Source organism: Canis aureus, chromosome 5, assembly GCF_053574225.1.
Source record: "Canis aureus isolate CA01 chromosome 5, VMU_Caureus_v.1.0, whole genome shotgun sequence".
NCBI classification, from domain to species: Eukaryota; Metazoa; Chordata; class Mammalia; order Carnivora; family Canidae; genus Canis; species Canis aureus.
In genome coordinates this window covers 55,955,656-55,974,711 of record NC_135615.1, presented here as the reverse complement: position 1 = coordinate 55,974,711, position 19,056 = coordinate 55,955,656, and the positions used below count along the sequence as shown (strand labels likewise).

The following is a 19,056-nucleotide window of genomic DNA, read 5'->3' as shown; positions in this document are numbered from 1 at the left end:
CAACTCTCAATTAGTTCCCTATAGTTAAGAGCCTCTTAAGGTTTTTCTCCCTGTTTCCATCTTATTTTTTCTTCCCTTCCCCTACATTCATCAGTTTCATTTCCTGATGAAATATCATTCTAATGAGCAACAATTGGCTAGGTAACTGGACCTGAAGAGTCAGGTGAGGAAAGAGAAGTGGCTCACCAGCTGCTGCCTTTCAAGGCAAAACAAAAATGAAAATAGAAAGGCCTCAGGGCAATTTAAATGGAAAATTATCACCTGGCAAGAGGGCCAGATTTGGATTGGATTCATACTTCTTCACAGGACAACTCTGTTCCAAAGAAACTGGATGCTAAGAAAATTCTAATGTCCAAATATAGAAAAGTGAGAAACATTATAAGAGTTTGAAAATCTCCCAAGAAAATCTGCGGGAACGCTTAAGAATTCTTCCAATGCTTTGGCAAAGTTCAAAAAGACTGAAATTCCAGAGCCTATCTACTCCAGGTACCCTCAGTCTCGGAGCTCCCAGTTCCCTCCCCAGGGAGGGACTCTCGACTAGCAAGGGTCTGCAAAACACTGAAGGGAAACGGGGGAGACAAACACAACGAGGAGGTTGCCACCTTTACCAATGGAGTAGTAAGGTCACCTCAGAAAACTATCCTGTTTTCTTAACATTTATTTATTAGAGAGAGAGAGAGAAAATCTTAAGCAGGCTCCCCGTTCAGTGCAGAGCCCGACTCACCACTGTGAGAGCATGACCTGAGCTGAAATCAAGAGTTAGATGCCACCCAGGTGCCCCACTATCCTGTTTTCTAAAAGGAAATCATTTTTGGAGATGCAAAACAAACACCAGTGGGTAGTGGGCACAACCTAGGTGCAGGCACTATCTAGTTAACTCCACTGTAGGGATGAACACTGAACATTGACTCAGAGCAATCCAGTTGCCCAGAGGCACATGGCTAAGTAAATGCCAGGGCTGGCATTTGAACCCAACTTTTCTGATGCAGTTATTGGTATAGACTGTTCCAAAAGAAGACATGACTCCTGTTCCTCAAGTCTATGATTTTCTGTTAATTTTTGTTGAAGGACTTAATTGATAAATGACTGATAAAAATTATGTTCTTTCAGGGACTCAGCTCTGGGCTCAAAGTGTATCTTTTAAGTCTGGTCTCTTTCCCTGAATTTTTCTTTTTCTTTTCATACAGAAAGGAAACTAAGAGCTTTACCCTGGGATGGAAGGAATGAAACTTTAAAACATACTTGATGAATGCCATCATGAAAAAGGGAAACATTTCAGAGTCGATGGGACCCACCGCCTGCGAACCCTTTCTACCCAGCCATGGCCAGGCTTTGCTTTCCTTTTTTCAGGGACATTTTCTGCAGCAGGGCCCAGGCCATTAAGGGCTTTGAGAAGAATGATATTCTGCTTTTGTAAGAAAAGAAGCAGATTTCCCAGGCATGCTTTGTGTCCCAGACTCTTTCACTAATTGACAGAGTGGTGCTACAGAGCACATTTCCATTTATGCAGTCAGTACATGTCTGCTTCTACATTCTTAAGTTTTTCCTGTTCTTTTTTTTCCCCTCCTTAAAAATTTCTCCTATGAAGTAAGACAACAGTCCCAGTTAACAAAATGAAGTAAAACCAGATTCTTCTTGATGAAAATGAAAATGTCAGTAAGACTTCTCTCTTCATGCTAATCCCCTGTTTGACATGCATGCAATGACATCATTCCACAGAAGCCGGAGACAAATGCAATGTCTGCTGTAATCACAGGCTTAATATGCAGGATAAGGGATGTGGCTGTGGGTATGGGCAAGCCCTCCCCACTGGGCCCTTTCTGGGATACAATGGGACCCTCTAAATGCAGTGGTGGAGTCTTGCTGAGACAATACAACAGAATCAGGAATCAAAGGGCTACCTTGGCCATGGATTCAGCCTCAATTTTCTGATGCAAACGTTGGGTCTCCAAGGGACCATTCAAATAAAATTGCATGTTTTGCATTCAACCAAGTCAAACTGTAGGGTAAATGTGTAAACACGTAAAACTTTCGCTCACAAACATGCAGAAACCAAAGGAAAAAACAAAGCTGTAATTCATCAGGTTTTCATATGGTGACAAGAATCAACGCGGCACTTCTTTGAGCAGAAGTGAGAGGTGGCAGGAAGGGATTTTCTACAATTCCATAGAGGGATTTATATAAACTTGAAATATCTAAAGTCCTTATTAGATAAAGAGAAATGGAAATATTTAGCTCTAGGGAACTTCAAGTACAGAGAACTAATAACGTGATAAAGAGACCAAAAGTCCGAACAAATCACAGTTGAATACTACTGTAGATTTTATAGAGTCCCGAATGTTACTGGTCATTTGAACATTACATCAAGATGAATCAGCTTTTCCCACTTGGCTAACGTTTCTTATTCATTTCCTTGAATAGCAGGTTAATAGCATCAATCACTGACAAAGATTTTCTCCCCCCCCCCTTTTTTTTTATTAAGCACTTTTATCTACAAATCTGTTTTTAAAAAGACAGCATATTTGGTAAACTATTCGTGTATAGTACAAAATATCTGCACATTATTTAGAGTAAATGTGGTATGTTGTTGCCCATGGAACCCATCAAGCGGACGGGAGAATTTGTTTTGGAGAAATGACCTGTAATTCTCTCTTAAAAATATAAGTTGGAAGGGTTTTCAAGATGTCAAGATGATACTACATTCTGCAAGCATTACAGACTTTTACAAACAAAGATCATATCACTTAATTACTATTTTAGGGATGCCTGGGTGGCTCAGCGGCTGAGTGTCTGCCTTGGGCCCAAGGCGTGACCCCAGGGTCCCAGGATCGAGTCCCGCATTGGGCTCCCCGCAGGGAGCCTGCTTCTCCCCCTGCCTGGGTCTCTGCCTCTCTCTGGGTCTTGTGAATAAATAAATAAAATCTTTAAAAAAAATATATGACTTTGGGTTGGAATTAGGAAGGCCGGTGGGCTAATGCGCTGGGAGAAGGAGGAGCCGAATCTACGCTTACCCAGATTTGTGAATTTCTGAAATATTCATGAAAACACACAAAACCAGAGAAACTGGCCATGGCGACCTAAAACACAGAGGTGTCCCCTGGGACGCACCTCTCCAGCTAAGGCTGCCAGCACCCGCTGGGCCGGAGGCGCCGCGACACTTCCCAGGAGCGCCACCCAGGTGTCGCGGTCGCCTGGCTCTAGGCTCACAGAGGGGACAGGGGCCAAGAACGAGCGGGAGGCCGGGCCCAGGCTTCACCTGCCGCGCCGCTGGACCCCCTTCCCAAGCCCCTTCGACAGGACAGCTGCCCCCCCCCATCCTGGGGGACCCGGCGGAGCCTGACCCTACACAGAACCTGCCCCCACGGCACCATCTGAGCCCCGTGGCGCCGGTAAACAGAGGCAGAGGGAGGCCCGGGAGGGCCACAGGCCGGTGCCATCCTCCCCGCATCTCCTCTGTACGGGGGAGCCCCAGGGGGCCCTCTCGTTCTCTGTCAAACACAGAAGCTCTCAGTGGCCACAGCAAACTAGTGCCTGCCGGACCACAGGGCACAGGCTGGGGATGTGCCCCCAGTCAGATGCACAGGCCTTAGGCATGGAAGCCTGAAGCCGTCAGGGCCCAAGTGGGCAGTGACAATCGCACGGGGCCCCCACAAGCCTCTCCGTTGGCAAATGCTGACTCCGGGCAGACCTCTCCCTGTAGAACAAGGAGAACACAAATAGAAAAAAATCTCTGAAAAGATTTCACACCACGAGAAAAAAATGAGCATCATCTTGTGGCTTCATGGAAAATCCTCTTAGAATCAAGAGATGGTTCTATAGGGAACACAATCAAATTTTTCAAAAATGATACTTGGTGTCTACAGAAAATGGTAGACACCATCTCTCCAAAAGGACAGAGAACCAACATAGACTGAGCTGATTCACAGGCAGACGTTTAAAAAGAAGCCAGTGGCATCAACAAAAGGATTGCAGGAAAAACAAAATGCACCTGTAGGATTTAAATCTGCAGCCAAGGACATGGGGAGTAGAACGGCCACTGCAGAACACGGACAGCGACGTACAGGGCAAATGTGGGGCAAAGATCAAAGAGAAAATGATGAGACGCAGGATGAGTATGAAGACAAGTTCTAGCATAGGAACTACACATATTCTTAAAGTTGAGCTCAAGACGTACAGAGACAGAAGCAACGCAAAGGATAAATGGAAAAGAGCTTGGCTACTTGACAAACAGTGGAGTCTGCAGACTGAGAGTTCAGGCCACTTTGGGAAAAAAAAATTCACAAAAAAAACAACTTGTATCTCAACATTTCTTTACAATATATTTTAATCTCAGAGTCAGGAGAGTAGCCAAGATCTGGGAGGGAGCCACCAACTGAGAAAGTTAATCTGTCTGCAACTGGATTTTTACCACCTCCACAATAACCCCTGCAAAGGGAAGAAAGTCTGCTCCATGTCAGACTTACAGAAAAGGCAGGTTTTATTTTTGTTTTCCCATTAAGGGGCACTGGTTTCATCCAATACATGGGCCATCTGCTTCAGTCACATCCTACACGGCACAGCAGAAGTCATTTTATATGCAAAAGTAGAGGTGTTAGATATGTCCTCCGTAGGACGAGAGATAGGACGAGAGATACCAACTGCCACGGAGGAGGAGGAAGAGACACTTAAACCAGAAGGTCAATGACAAACAGCAGAGATGTGATGACATGAGAAGCCACTTAGAAATGGGCTGGATAAAGGAAACATCAGTTCAGAGGGCTGGCCTGACAGTGCCCTGACAGTCACCCGGCGCCGCTGAAGCAGGCACAGGGGACGCGCCACAGGACAGGTTCGGAACCTCGAGGACCACGTGCGTAAGGTGTGGTCCAGAGGGACCCGGGAACCCTAACCAGGTCACAGCACCAACCTTTGACTTCCGACCTAGACACTTTGCCTCGCTTCTCTATCATCCGGATTTTTGCAGTGTACACAGGTGTGATTAGTCCCAGGCTTAGAAAGGCCGACGAACATGCAGACAGGCCTCTCTCACTCCCAGTCTCCCCTCAGAGCAAAGTGGCAGAATCTTTACAGGAATGCTCGTATCGTCCAAGAAATATTTTTAAATCGTGTCGGTGCAAGTGCTCCTGTTTCCTACAACATACACCAACGTAGCCCCACGCTGATCTCCATGAAATTCAAGACACAGCTGTGCACCCTAGCACTGTAACCTAGGCAGGGCCGTGAATGCTGCAGGAGCAGGGAACCACGAACACCGTGTACCACATCTCCCATAGAAAAGGAAGCGCATCCACCACAAATCTCAACTCTGCAGCTCTCTCACCCACCCCTTGCTAGAGGCCCTTCCTCCTTTACATTGTCAGAGAGCACCGGAGGTCTTCCCAGGTGCTTACCACAGATCGTGCTCCACAGTGTAGGCCTACCCAGCTGACGTCTACCCCCTGACCTACCTTGAGCTCCTCCGAGACCAGGTGGGAAGCACGGATATATTTCGTTTGTGTATAGGATGCCAGAGCAGATCCCATAAGATAAGCAATATGCATTTGTAGAAAGAATAGACTGAGCGTATGTGTTTCCATTCACTGTGCAGCCAAGCACGTGACTGTATCCCAAGAATTCCAAGAAACTGCACATAAATAAATAACACATCTTGGCTTTACATACTCGCCACACTTATCAACCTGACATACAAACCACTCTTTAAATACTTGAATGGCCTTGTTTCACTAGACATTAATATTCTATCATGGAACATTAACTATAATATAAAAGAAATAGACAATAAAACCTAAATTCATAAGTGCTAAGTAATTTGTCCGTAAGAGCCCAAATCTACTTAGCAGCAGCAGAAGGGATTAGAACATGGATTTCCTACCCCCACCTCCACCCTATTGTTTCTCAAGACGCTGGCTCTTAACCAGAGCCTCTAGGTTGCCAAGACTTTGAAAGTAATTGATAGCTTATAAATAAACATTTTGCCACACCTCGATGTTTGAAGGAAATCTATAATAAAGAAATTATTCGCAATATAAATAATCAGTGCAAATTTTCAGGCTTCTGGTGCAGCTTATTTTTCAAACCAAGGAGCTAATTATAGTTTCTCACACCCATACCACCTCATCACCCGTTGTCATACAAGTTCTAAACCAGTGCTCTATGCCAGGCACTGTTCTCACGCCTCCTTAGTTCTATGGTTAAGAGATAGTTATGTTCCCTTTATCACTCAATTGCAATTGGGAGAAAGTCATTTCTGGAAAGTAGAGTCCTGAAAGATGGGAAAAAATCTAGCCCTATGATTACCTGATTCAAGCTCTTTGGTCTCCATGTTTCTCATTCTCCAACCTACTCAAAGTAAGTTTTTGTTTGATTGGTTGTTTTTCTTTTCGATCCTTTCAAGTTCTTAAAGTTGTAACTTGGTGGGGGCGCGGGCAAATATCTAATGTTATATTTTTGATGAGTCTGCTTACCAAGCATAGAAAATTCATTTGTTCGTTAAAGGATTCCAGCAACAGAGATTTCTATCTGATGATGGAATCCTATTTCTAAATGACCTCGGAGTGAGTCAATTTGCCAAATTATTTCCCATATATTTATATGCTGGAATGTTATTCCAAAGGCTCCAAATAGTCTATGTTCTGCGTATAAAGTAATAAAAATAAGGCACAGAATAACAATGTGTGTAACTAATAGATAATGCAATGCTCCTTTTAAAAAGCAGACAACTATCTCCCCAGATACTTTAAAATAACCCAAACCACCATTATGTGTAGAAAAGAAGACCGTCATTGGAGAATGCAGAGCGAAAACCGGAGGAAAGGGAAAGACAGAGAGAAGAGAAACTGGAGGGAAATCAGTGACATGAAGTGGGGGAAAGGCATGAGCGACGCAGGTGAGAAACCAATGAAAGGACAGGAGGTGAACCCACATGAAATGTCTTTTTCATCAACAGAGATTAATGTGGATGTTCTAACGCTTCTTTAAGATGAAATTATGGTTTTGAAATAATATAAAAGCAAAAGCATCCTCACACACACATATAATTACACGTGTACCTACACACGTCCACACAATTTTAGCCCTAAAACCGTCAGGTCCTAGGATCTACAGCTACTCTGGGCAGTCCGAAAGCACGGGCAACAGGCCTTTTAAAATAATGTCACTTCTCATTTCTCTCATCACTTGGTCAGGTGTTGTGTTTATTAGCTCATCAGGAGGGAGATGGTGAAATGGAGAAGACAATTATCTATTTAAAAACTAAGTTTTCATATACAAGAGCATAGGAACTAGGAAGGAAAAATGTTGGGATTTATGAGTGGGGTATGCTGGTTGTACCTTAAAAGACAATGTAAAACCTATCAGGCTAATGCATGTGTTGCAAACTAAGCCTTTTTTTTTTTAGCTGCCTGGAAAATTGCCATCATCTGTTTCTCTAGAGCAGCTCTGGGTCCTGTTGCAATATCTAAAACCAACTGCTAGAACTGCTTTTTCTAAAGCAGTGTAACAGCCAGGGATATGTGTTCTTCTCTATAGAGTTATATCCGTAGTGACATGACATTTGGCCAACTCTATAATATAAATGGTTTGCTCATTAAGGTCTCAGGATTAAGAACTCACTTCTAAACAACAAACCCCCACATGCACAGAGCAGTTACCACTAGTGTTCACCGTGAGGACCTGAGACACACAGGACTTTCTTCCTGAATCAATCATCCAAGGAAAGCTCAGTTAGATTACTCTATGGTTGGGTTCCATGGAGGGAGCAAAGTGCATTCTTTTGTGAGAGTGAGTCTCTCTTGGCTAAGCTTCAATACCACGTCAATATCTGCCTGATGAGTGCCATGAGTTTTAAAAGCCATCTTTGAAAATACCACTTTATTTTGGAAGAAAAATGAGTAACATATTCCTAGGGGAGGTTTTCTAGCTCACGTACATCAGGGGCTATCATATAAATTTGGCATAGAACTCTAAGTACATTCTAGATAAATCTGAGTCGGGCATGTAACAGAAAGGAATATATTACTGGACTCTATATTCTCAAAAAGGTAATAATAACACAAGGAATTATTGGCAACCTTCTAATAACCAGAATATTGGATGAGCCGAACCGCCATTCTTCTCATCCATAGAGAGAACATCATTAATGTTGTACATATTTTACTTCATTCAGGTTTTTAGAACAAGCTGTAAGGTTTGCTCTAAAAATAGTAATGGTTCTAGTAGGCATATTAAACCTTTTTTTTTTTGCAAACATGATCATTTTAGGAATAAGACAAATTGAAAACATTACCTTAAAGGTACTAGTTACCAACAGTCAATCGTATGATGCATTACCATAAAAAATCACATCTCCTTCTGTATAATCATGGCTTTCTAATAACGATTACCTGCATGCAAGATGTACACTGTCAGTAATGATTTGGTTTGAGCTTTGCCTCCCAAGGGCATTCATTTCTACATGTAGTGACTTGTTAGATTACACTGTGCTAATTTGGTGGTTCGCATGACAAGACATGCATAGCTGATCATGCTTATTAAAATGCAGGCCAATTGTCCATAACAAATGATGTCCCTGGCACTTTTAACACACTCAACCAAGAGATGAACTCATGAGGTTCAATCTTTAGCCTCCTTGCAAAGGTCTGTGAATAAGGAGCTCATCTAAAGCTGAATGCAGTACCAAACATCAATGTGGAAATTCTAATTTTAATGGAGAAAAAAATGTAGCTATTTCCTGTTTGTCATTATGTAGATGAAACACTCATGCATTTGACTTTTGAAATACTTGCCATGCAGGTGTTTGGCATTGTGCAAACAGGATTAAGTTTTGTCTTGTTTGATGTGTCCCCAAGGTGAAGACAGATGTGAAAAGCCCCAAAGGCCAAGAATCCCACTGAGAAATTGCTTAAGTGTCAAAAAGCTGTGCACCTCCCCCTAAAATTAATCCTAGCAGATGGGACAGACAGATTTTCTAAACTAAATTCTTTCATCGATATTTTAAAACCTGGATTAAAAACCATTTTAAGCTCAACAGGGAACAGGACAAAATCTCTTCTGCACGTCAGTGATGAGGCAATTTAGTAAAACTTCAAGGAACCATAGAACATAAAAACTGGAAGGGACTCAGATCACTTAGTCTACCCTCTCCCAAATTGTGTTCTACAGAAATCTAGATCCCGGGGAAAGAATGAGGGTAAAGGTGACTAGTCAGAGAGGTTAGGGAAACATACAGTTATACGACATTAAACAGGCCCAGTCACCTGCAGTTACATACTTTACGGTGCGTGGGCCATAGTTCCCAGACTCACACTGTGGACTTCTTCTCCACCACCGTCTATCATTTCACTGAGCAGCTAGCAGGAATTCCAGATACCCCCACCTAGTCTAACCCCTTTATGCTGCAAACCAAGAAAGGCCTCACAGCTCAGGGGGCTACAGAGGCAATAACAGTCTTGGGTGGCCCAAGCTGCTACATGGAGTCAGGCTTCCAGAACTCTCTGGAGACGGGCAGCAGCTCACAACAGATGTTCCTTCCCTGCTTCCCTGGCCAGAGGAACAATGGAATCAGGTACTTTCTATCTCCAAAGTGCCCGTTTTAGCCTTGGGACACTGAACAACTTACTGCAGCTTTATTTTCATAAAATCTTTCCCTGGAAACCCTGGGTGGCGCAGCAGTTTAGCGCCTGCCTTTGGCCCAGGGCGCGATCCTGGAGACCCGGGATCGAATCCCACGTCGGGCTCCCGGTGCATGGAGCCTGCTTCTCCCTCTGCCTGTGTCTCTGCCTCTCTCTCTCTCTATCTGATGTGACTATCATAAATAAATAAATAAATTTTAAAAAAAATAAAATAAAATCTTTCCCTTTCACCATCTCTCCCAAGTGTCTTCAGAGTCGACCAATGGACAACTTTTCAGCACTCAAAGATGAAGACAAACTTGAAATCAAGCCTATACATGGAGTCGAGCAGTTTTGTTTTCACATGCTTTCAGTGGGGGGGTGAATCCTTAAAAAGGCAATTCAATCTTTTCAGAATTAAAGGGCTTAACTAAAATGTAGCCCTGTACTAGGAAATGATTCGGTTTGGAGCCAATATTCCTTGGTCACAAAGAGAACCCAGCACATTAGATCTGTTGTATGTATGCCCCAAATCTGTATAGGTTAATACAATTTCAGGGCATATTTTTAATGCATGTGTATTTTTTAAAATAACCTGAACAAACAGAATGTACAGAAGGGCCCTCCTGCAAAATCCCCACTGGACGCATAGTATACACTCCCTCCTGTTCGTTATCTTATTTCCACGTTCAACTGTAAGTACCTCTCAGGCCAGGATTACTCACACATCTTCTCGTGGCCTGCAGGCCCAGGCACTCAAACTGTGTCTTTACTGCAGGAACGACTTACATAACTATTTAATGACAGACTGGCTCATAATAGGGCACCTTCTAAAAAGACATACCATACACTGTGAAAAGATCATCTTCTCTCCCCTGGATCAGAGTATGATAAGGGATCCCTCCCTGTCCCCTTCCCTTCCCTTCCCACGCCCCTCTCATGCTTGGTCACAAACATCAGAAAGGGAAGAGTTCCAGCAAGCAGTTTTCACCCATTTCACTGGTCTTTTATGGGCGGACATCAAACCCCAGGAGAGTTTCGAAGGCCAAACACAACTGCTCCCGATGGCTGCAGAGCTCTGCACCAAGAGAATGTTGTTGGCTTGGGCTACAGAATCCATTTCGTCTCCAGCTTTACTGCTATCAAGTTAGCTGCCCCAGATGAGACATTTCCATCGACTGACATCTTGGGAACCAAAGAACAACATCTATACGGTGCAGTGTCCTTGGGGCACGGTGTGCTAGATAAGTGGGGTCCCCCTGGGGAGCAGCAGTTCCTTCCCCAGACTCTCCATGTGAGATGCAAACAAGGAATCTGTGAATTTGGTCCCAAATCCTCAACTGTGGCTCATCTACGGATAGCCTCCAATGACCACCTGCTTGATTAAGGCAGCGCTGGTAAAGGGCAGGTTGAGAGAACGTTCCAGACCAAGGCAGACTCCGGGTAGCTCCTACTTTATCTGAGCCCCTCGGGCAATTAACCCCGCAGGGCAATTTTTAGAGCCAGCCTCAGTTGGAGTCTTTAAAATGAGGTGCGGTCTAAGAGAGGGGAGACACATCCAATAAAACACCACCTGCCCTAGGCTTGTAGTGTTTATTTTTAATTAGGAAATTTTATGCTTAAATCATCTGTAGCCTCTGGTTGCATTTTCTGTAAGCAGACCTCTCGGCAGTCCTCACTGCAGGCAGGTCTTTAACATAGGCTGGGATGCTTTATAAAAACAACGTAATTTTTGTCTTGTGTTTATGCTAATTCCTGCAGTGCCTGTGGTCCGTTTTTTAAGTGTGCTTCCCCCAGGGGCACTTCTTACTTTCTCACATTTCTCTAGGACCAAGGAAATCTGACTTCACACGCAATAGAAATTACCCTTAGACCAGAGAGAGAAAACAAAAGGCGTAAGCCCTGGAGTATGATGTTTGAGGATACTTGATGGTTGCCTGGGTAGCGTTTAATTAGCCCCGGGTTGTGGCTGGGGGTGGGGGTGCTGGTACCTGGGTAACCTTTGTCATTAGGACTAAATCTGCACTTGGACAATCAAAATGCAATGCTTGTTATGATCTCCATTCTTACCCCTTGTCTCTGCAGGGATTTGAGTAAATCTGCTTCTCTCTCTCTTTCTCCCGCCCCACCCCCCCACCCCGTGTGTCTGTCTCTCACACACGCACTTTGTAAATAAAGAAAACACTCTTTGTTAGTGTTTTTTAAAGCTGTGAATGACTTATTTTCCCGAGTAAACTGTCAACAGTGGGATACCTCATTCCTCCATACATCCCTGTACAATTCCTCACTCAATAATAAGCACTAAAAAAAAAAAAAAATTACTATCGCCTTTTATTTTAAAAAATCTGTTAGTTCATACTTTGTTCCTCGTCTTCCACCCTTATTTCCAGCATGGCTTCCATAGATGCTCAACAAAGTGCCCCAGAAAGAACATGCAAAATCAGGCAAGAAAAAAGGAAAGGCACTAGAGTCACTTGGTGTGGTTTGCTGACACGGCTGCTTTAAAAAAATAATAATAAATTTTTTAAAAAGTAGAAAAACAAAACGACAACAATAAATCTCTACCAGAAAAAAAAAAACAGGGGCGGGCAGCCTGGGGAGGGCTCAGTGATTGAGCGTCTGCCTTCAGCCCAGGGTGTGATCTTGGGGACCAGGGATTGAGTCCCATGTCAGGCTCCCTGCATGGAGCCTGCTTCTCCCTCTGCCTGTGTCTCTGCCTCTGTGTGTGTGTGTGTCTCTCATGAATAAATAAAATTAAAAAAAAAAATAAAAACCTAGGGGCTTTCTTTGCTGTCTGGAAATGAAGACCAAAGTGCCAACATTCCACATGAGACGCAGTCCTTGGCTGGCGATGTTAACAGCTGTTCTGAAATCCACTAGGTTGGATTTAATGGCCAGGTTACTGTCATTCCCCCAAATGGCTACTGGGCCCTGGGAGCTACTTTTCTGCCTTCCTGCCCATGTCTATCTGTTGAGTGGTTTCACGGTGCCCATTAGGAACCATTACGGTCGGCAGAGTAAAATATTTTTTTTTACTCTTAAAAAAAAAAAAAAAAACGAGATGAATAGGTATTTCCAGGGCAGTCTGAAGGAGCCATCGTTAATGATGGCAATGAAGGCACATGAACGTGGCAATGAAACACCATTTTATTCCTCCCTGTTGGCCACACCTACCCCAGGGGAAAAAAACATCACACTCGTGTGTGAGGATAAAATAACATACAGATCCCCAAATTTCAAAGTTGAGCAAAATATAAACCTCGCAGGAGTTACGCCTTGTGTTGCATATACACTACAAAATTCTGATTCTTCACCACAGAAAGTTCGACCTTTTCACGGTTTCAAATAACCGCAGGTGGGGGTGACCAAGCAGTGCCAGGCTCTGCGCTCAGGCTGGGACATGTGAATGGGAGCAGTGGAGCGGGAGGGGCCACCAATTCTCCAGCAGCCAACCACGGCTGGGTGGGAGGCCAAGGGCAGGGGGCAAGTGGGGGAGAGGCCCATGGTTTGCATGAAAATGGGAGTCCCCTTCCCAGGCACACACATTGACCTCAATGGATGTCCAACAGGGGCCTGGTGGCTTCCACAAAATAAGACTCTGTTTGTGGTTTGCCTCTCCTACCAGGGTTCCTCCCATAACCTTGGGTGATGGTGCCGTGAGAAAAGATGAATCCTGTGGGCATGTGGGCAAGCGTCTGTACCTATGCATGTGCAACCCCAGAGGGAGAGGGAGAGGGAGAGAGGGAGAAAGGGAGAGAGGGAGAGAAAACGAAGATAACGTATTTGCTTTCCCTCTGAAATCACAGGTTCTCTGAGGGTCAAGTCAACCTCCCGAACACAACTAAATGTGCATTTGTGTGCTTTCTGGTTTAAAGGTTGGGAGCAGGGCTGAAAACACACTCATTACTCCCTGTCATAGAGCAGGTGACGCATCCTAGGCACATACAATTAAGCTATCATTCCGCACGACAGACTAAACAGACAAGTCTAGACTGATAGAGAGGGCAACTAAAAATACTCTTGGACCTCTTCTAAGAGCACTTTGGCATTTTCTTATCATTCTACTGGCAAATGTTGTGAAACTTTGCCTCATTGATGTCAGGGGGAGTAGAGGATCCGCATGACTTAAATTCAAAGGGCTCCATTTTAATTCTCCATCAAAAACCCATCTAGAGGCCAGATATTTTTAGCAGTCACGTAGCACAAATCTAAGGATGCTCGGCGGTGGTTTGTGTCTCCTGCAGAGGAGAGGTATGGCTTCCTAAGCAGAACCACCCATACACACTACAAAACCCATCACATTGCAGGAAGATCTCTACAATTGCGATGAATCCTAAACTCTAAAACCATTGGCAAAATGCAAATCAGCCAAGGTCTTACCGTTGATTCCACTAAGAAAATAAACCACCAGAAATCTCAGCTTCTTAAAATTGGCAAGGTCTATGGCCACTTGTTGCCTAGACAGAGAACCACCTAGGAGAACGGAGGGGAAGCTGTCCCCCACGGGTGGATACCCCATGCAGCACCCTCACCAACATCAGCATCTGGGTCCAGCAGGACCGCATGACGGACCGTCTCCAGCCCCGCCTGGAGGTCCTGCTATACCAGCACCTGAACGCATCACCTCCTTTTCACTCTCATGCTCAAGGGACCTTCCTAAATTCGGTCACACCGCATGGCCGCCTCCTACCCATGACCGGAGGATACGTGTCTTCTGATAATACCCAGGCAATTGTTTCTCTGAAAAACATCTTTGATAAAAATTTTAATAAAATTGCCAAAAGGAAGCCAGCCAACATCCAAGCCAGTATTTCCCACAGATGATAATAATCAGCAAATGCACAACTCAGATAGGCTCTCAGCAAAATAGCCACTTTGAATGCTAACCTACGTTGACTGGTTTAACCATGTGACAAGGCACTGTTTCAAGATTTTACTCGATCCTCACCCAAGTGCTGTGAGATAGATGCAACTGTCCCTGTTTTACAGGCTCTAAAACCAAGGCATAGAATGATTAAGTTGCCCCAAGATCCTATAGCAAAAAAAAAAAAAGTCAGAGCTAGGATCAAAACTCAAGTAGGTTAGCTCCATGATCTCGCACTCTTAATAATTGTGGTATGTTGATGAGGAGGATTTGGGTGTTCACCAAATCATAATAAGTATTTTAATAGGCAGATAGCAGCGGCAAATGAAGGAAAAAAGAAAACAGAAGTGAATTTTCACTCCGGCATCCCATGCCCTGGGATTGATTTGTACTTATTTTGCTGTTATGAACTGATGCCTAACACAGATGAACATGGGGTGCTACCCTCCCTGGGACATATCCTCCTCCACTGTTATGATAATAGACCTAAAGTTATATTAGGGAGAAAGGCAGATAAGAGAGAATGAAATAAATGCTCTACCGCAAGGTAACCCCAGCTCTATCCTTGTAGTGAAACTTATGACAATATCCTCAGCCAACGTGATGAAGGTACAAAACACGTGCTATGACGTATAAAGAAAGACCTTGATAGTAGTGGGATTCATCAACCCCATCAAGTGGAATTCCTTATATTCATCAATATAAGGAAACAAAAGGATGGCTCTATTTTGAAAAGACTCAAGTATTGGGTTCTCCTTGAGTGAAAGACTGGAGAGTATTCTCAGTGGAGGGTCTAACCTTGTCTCTCAAGGTAACGAGTCTTGTGGGACCCCAGTTTAGACGGGGCCAAGAATGGTTCTATACAATGGGGCAAAGCAGCAGACCTGCCCTGGGCACAAACCAGATGTTTGTTGAGTGATCTTTAGGCAAGTCAACCTGCAACAGGTTCCAGACTATAAAAGATGGTCCAGATGACTGATCGTTCCAAAAATTACAGTCTGCCAGAGTCGGGGGGGAGGCACTTAGTGATCCCAGGACTCAGCTCCAGGGAACTCGGGGAACCACTACCTCACCACTCACCCTAAATGGCCCCCACCTTGCATGGAGAAAACACTTGTGTTCCAGATTCCTGCTCAAAGCAGATTTTTGTTCAAGATGACTAAATCTTCCAGAGGGGTCTTGAATGAGGCCTTTAATTCTGAAGAAATAGCCACATCAAATCTCAAAATTATATTTAAGAATAAATACAAGAGGGGCACCTGAGTGGCTCAGTTGGTTAAGCATCTGCCCTTGGCTTGGGTCATGACCCCGGGGTCCTGGGATCGAGTCCTGCATAGGGCTCCCCTGTTCAGTGGCGAGTGGCTTCTCCCTCTCCCTCTGTGATTTCTCTGGCTCTCACTCTTTTGCAAATAAACAAAATAAATAAAATAAAACAAATAAAACCTTTAAAAAAATAAATAGAAGGGAATGCAAGAGGTAAACTCGTACCAGACAACACATGAGCTTACAGCACCAGCACGATGTCTTTCTTGGCTGCCTTGGAAGCTACCGCCCGTCTTTTGTAAGTGATCTCCAGTTCTTGAAAACAACAAACGCATAATAACATGAATGTCAAGCAGATGAAACACCAACCCTAGCTCCTTATCTATTTGTGTCAGGGAAGACAATGAATATTTTACTGCCACTCTGCTAGCCTAAAAACAAATAAATAAATAAATAACCCAACCGAACACAAAGGGTGTAGACTTGACACAGGGCACCGGAGTTGATGCAAGTCTGCTCATGACGGCTGGATGCCCTCTCACAGGCAAAACAGTGACCATGTTGGTTTTGTTCATCACTGTGTGGTCACCCACCCTCATTCCATAGTGCCTGGGACATGGGAGGTGCTATTTAAGTATTTTCTAACAGACTGACTGAATGGCTTTACTTTTTTAATGAACCCATCCTGCGCCTCGTCCCCCTGCCTCTAGGCTAACTCGCAATCCTGAATGTCTGAAGGCAGAGGTTCAGCCGGCTCCACTTGAGGGGGCTGGAAGTGCACGCATTACTTCCTACAGAATTTCGGGGAGTGCGGAAGAGACCACTAGACTGGGACTCACTCAGAAACAGATTTTGAATTTCCCCTAAAACCTTTCCCAGTTTGTTCAGGAAAAGCGAACGAACAGCTTCCTCGGGTCTACGCCAGTGACCATCCCATGATGTCCACTCACCGCCATGCTGCATCATGTCCTCTAACAAAACTTCTCTCTAAAACACATGTACTTACCTGCAACTGAATCTGACATGTGCTTCCCTCATCTATGGTAGCCTTGGTTAGAAACCTGCATGCCACGCTGGACGCTCCCCACAGGGGCAATCCTCCCAGGGGGCCTATTCTCCACGCTCAGGCCTCAGCAGGGAGGCCCAGGCCTACGCAGTGCACTCGTAGGCTTCAAAGGGAAGCTCCTACCACCACCACCCCCTTCGTGCCATCACCAGGAACGGGACGGCTGCCGCATGTCCAGATGTAGCATCTAGCACTGCACGGATCCAGCTAGGTGGGAAGCCAACCCTCACCACAGGGAGAGCAGAAAAAGGAGGGAGCACGCAGTACACCGGGCTAACGTGCTGGGTGGGGCACCCAACCTCCCTGGTCCACAACAGTCATCTCAGGTCTTTTGGCCCAAAAACGGTAAAGTCTTCAGCAGTCCCTGCAGCCTTTCATTTTGCAATACACAGCTGTCATTCCGCAACACCAGCGCAAGGATGAATGAACACAAGAGGAATCACGATTTGTATACCAAAAAAAAAAAAAAAAAGTAGCTTTACAAACAGTCTTGGTAAGAAAGTCAGAACAAGCCTCAGAGAGAGGATAAAAACTTGCCTTTTGCACAAGTGTTGGAAAAGGGTACTTCCCTTGTTTTTATTTTTGCGAGATGGTTTTAAAAGTCACGGAGACGTGCAGGACATACAGATACAACAAATAACCCCGGCACAATCATATACTGTACCTTTACTTCAGCAAATCGTGTGCTGACAGCCTCTGGATCTCTCTTTTTTTCCTCAAAGTTACTTAAAAGCTGACTTTTCACAGGGCTTTGCAGCAAGTTAAACTTTTACGGAACCAGTTCCTGCTCTGTGTTCCTTAGCACATTTACTCAATTCCGTGCTTGAAAGCAACAATTCATTTGGACAACTGAAACGTGTGGGATTTCACTGTCATAACAAACCCGAAGAGAAGAACGAGGAACGAGGATGGTCTCGGGGGCACAGTGCTGTGGCCAAGCGTGATCTGTGAAGCGACGACCGTCCATAAGCAGTTTCAAATCTCAGTATGTATAAGGCCAATGGGACAGGATGGAATCAATCAAAAAAAATAAAAAAGGCTGACCACCCTCCCCCTCCTGGTTTGATACCAATGCCAATAAAGTCACAATCATATAACAGAACCAGGTAGACAGGAAAGAATGTTTCTCCATTTCACATAAAATGTCAGTGATATGCAAGAAATAAAATGCAATACAGCTGTCCATGGCAGATCAAAGGCAGAGCTTTGGAGAAACACAGGTCTGGAGTCTTTATGGGCGAGCCCCTCTGCTCATAATCCTCAGAGGTGACCAAGAGGGAGAACCACCCGCCCCAGCTCGCACAAGGAAGGCAACGTGGACCAGGCCCAGTACAGTCTTGCTACACCCTCAGGCCTAGCATTTCCCCAGGTAACAAGTTTTGTGTCCTTACCTTTACTCTGCAGTATTCTTTTCCACCTCTGAAAGAAAGGCTATTTTAATAGCAATTTGCAATGTCAGGCTCTTTTACCCACACCGAGAAAAGTGGGTGGTCATGCGATGGCGAAAAAGGATGGAGTAGGTAAATGGAGACGTTTCCTCTCTCTAGGGAGGGTAGGAGGTTGTGGTGTTCGGGGTGGAGGGCACCCAATTTGTATTCATAGCTTTATTTGAATAAAATTAATATTTAAATAGCCTACAGTCGCTGGAAGCCAGAGAGTACAGTGAGATGGGGGGGCGGGGAACACTGTCCCCCAGACCTTTAAAACTTTTCACTAAGAATCCACGAAACAGATAACCCACGCGGAGATAAATTACAATCGACTTTCGTGAAATGCTGCTTCGGGCCAACCTCACCGATAAGCACAACTACAAAGAAGTTTTTGGCAATAAAAGGAAATTCCTCTTGGTGACCCCGGGGGGAGGGGGGGACAAGGCTCTGCAGGCCACGGGCTCTTAGGGGACCTACACGGAGAGCAAGGCCTCACCTGGGACTTCAGGAGAGAATCTGGCGGAGTGTCGAGACACAAAAAGTTTCAGTTCTTGGTCCAGGTTGCACTCAATCAGGTTGGTGTCCCATGATCGGATTCCTAGGGAGGGGCAGGAAGAGAAGGGACAGCGGTCCAGTTAGTCATTTCGGAGCGGTTTGGCCAACGTCGCCGTGACATTTCTCAGGCTTTCGGGGAGGATGTGCAGACTTCTCAAGTGATGAGCCCGCGGAGGGGGAGGGCTAGGAGGTCCCCGCCGCAGGCCGCGACACAGGGGATGAGCAGGGGGACCAGGCCTCTGCCCTCGTAAGACGCACATGCGGCTTTTC

At 44.9% G+C, this 19,056-nt stretch overlaps 1 protein-coding gene across 1 annotated transcript in view; it reads right to left on the bottom strand.

The window, feature by feature from the left end:
* Positions 1-19,056, bottom strand: part of MAP1B (microtubule associated protein 1B) — an 82,967-nt gene that overhangs the window by 56,054 nt on the left and 7,857 nt on the right. The window contains exon 2 of the mRNA XM_077898119.1: positions 18,728-18,829. Within this exon, the coding sequence (XP_077754245.1) occupies positions 18,728-18,829 (102 nt within the window). The remainder of the gene's footprint in view (positions 1-18,727; positions 18,830-19,056) is intronic.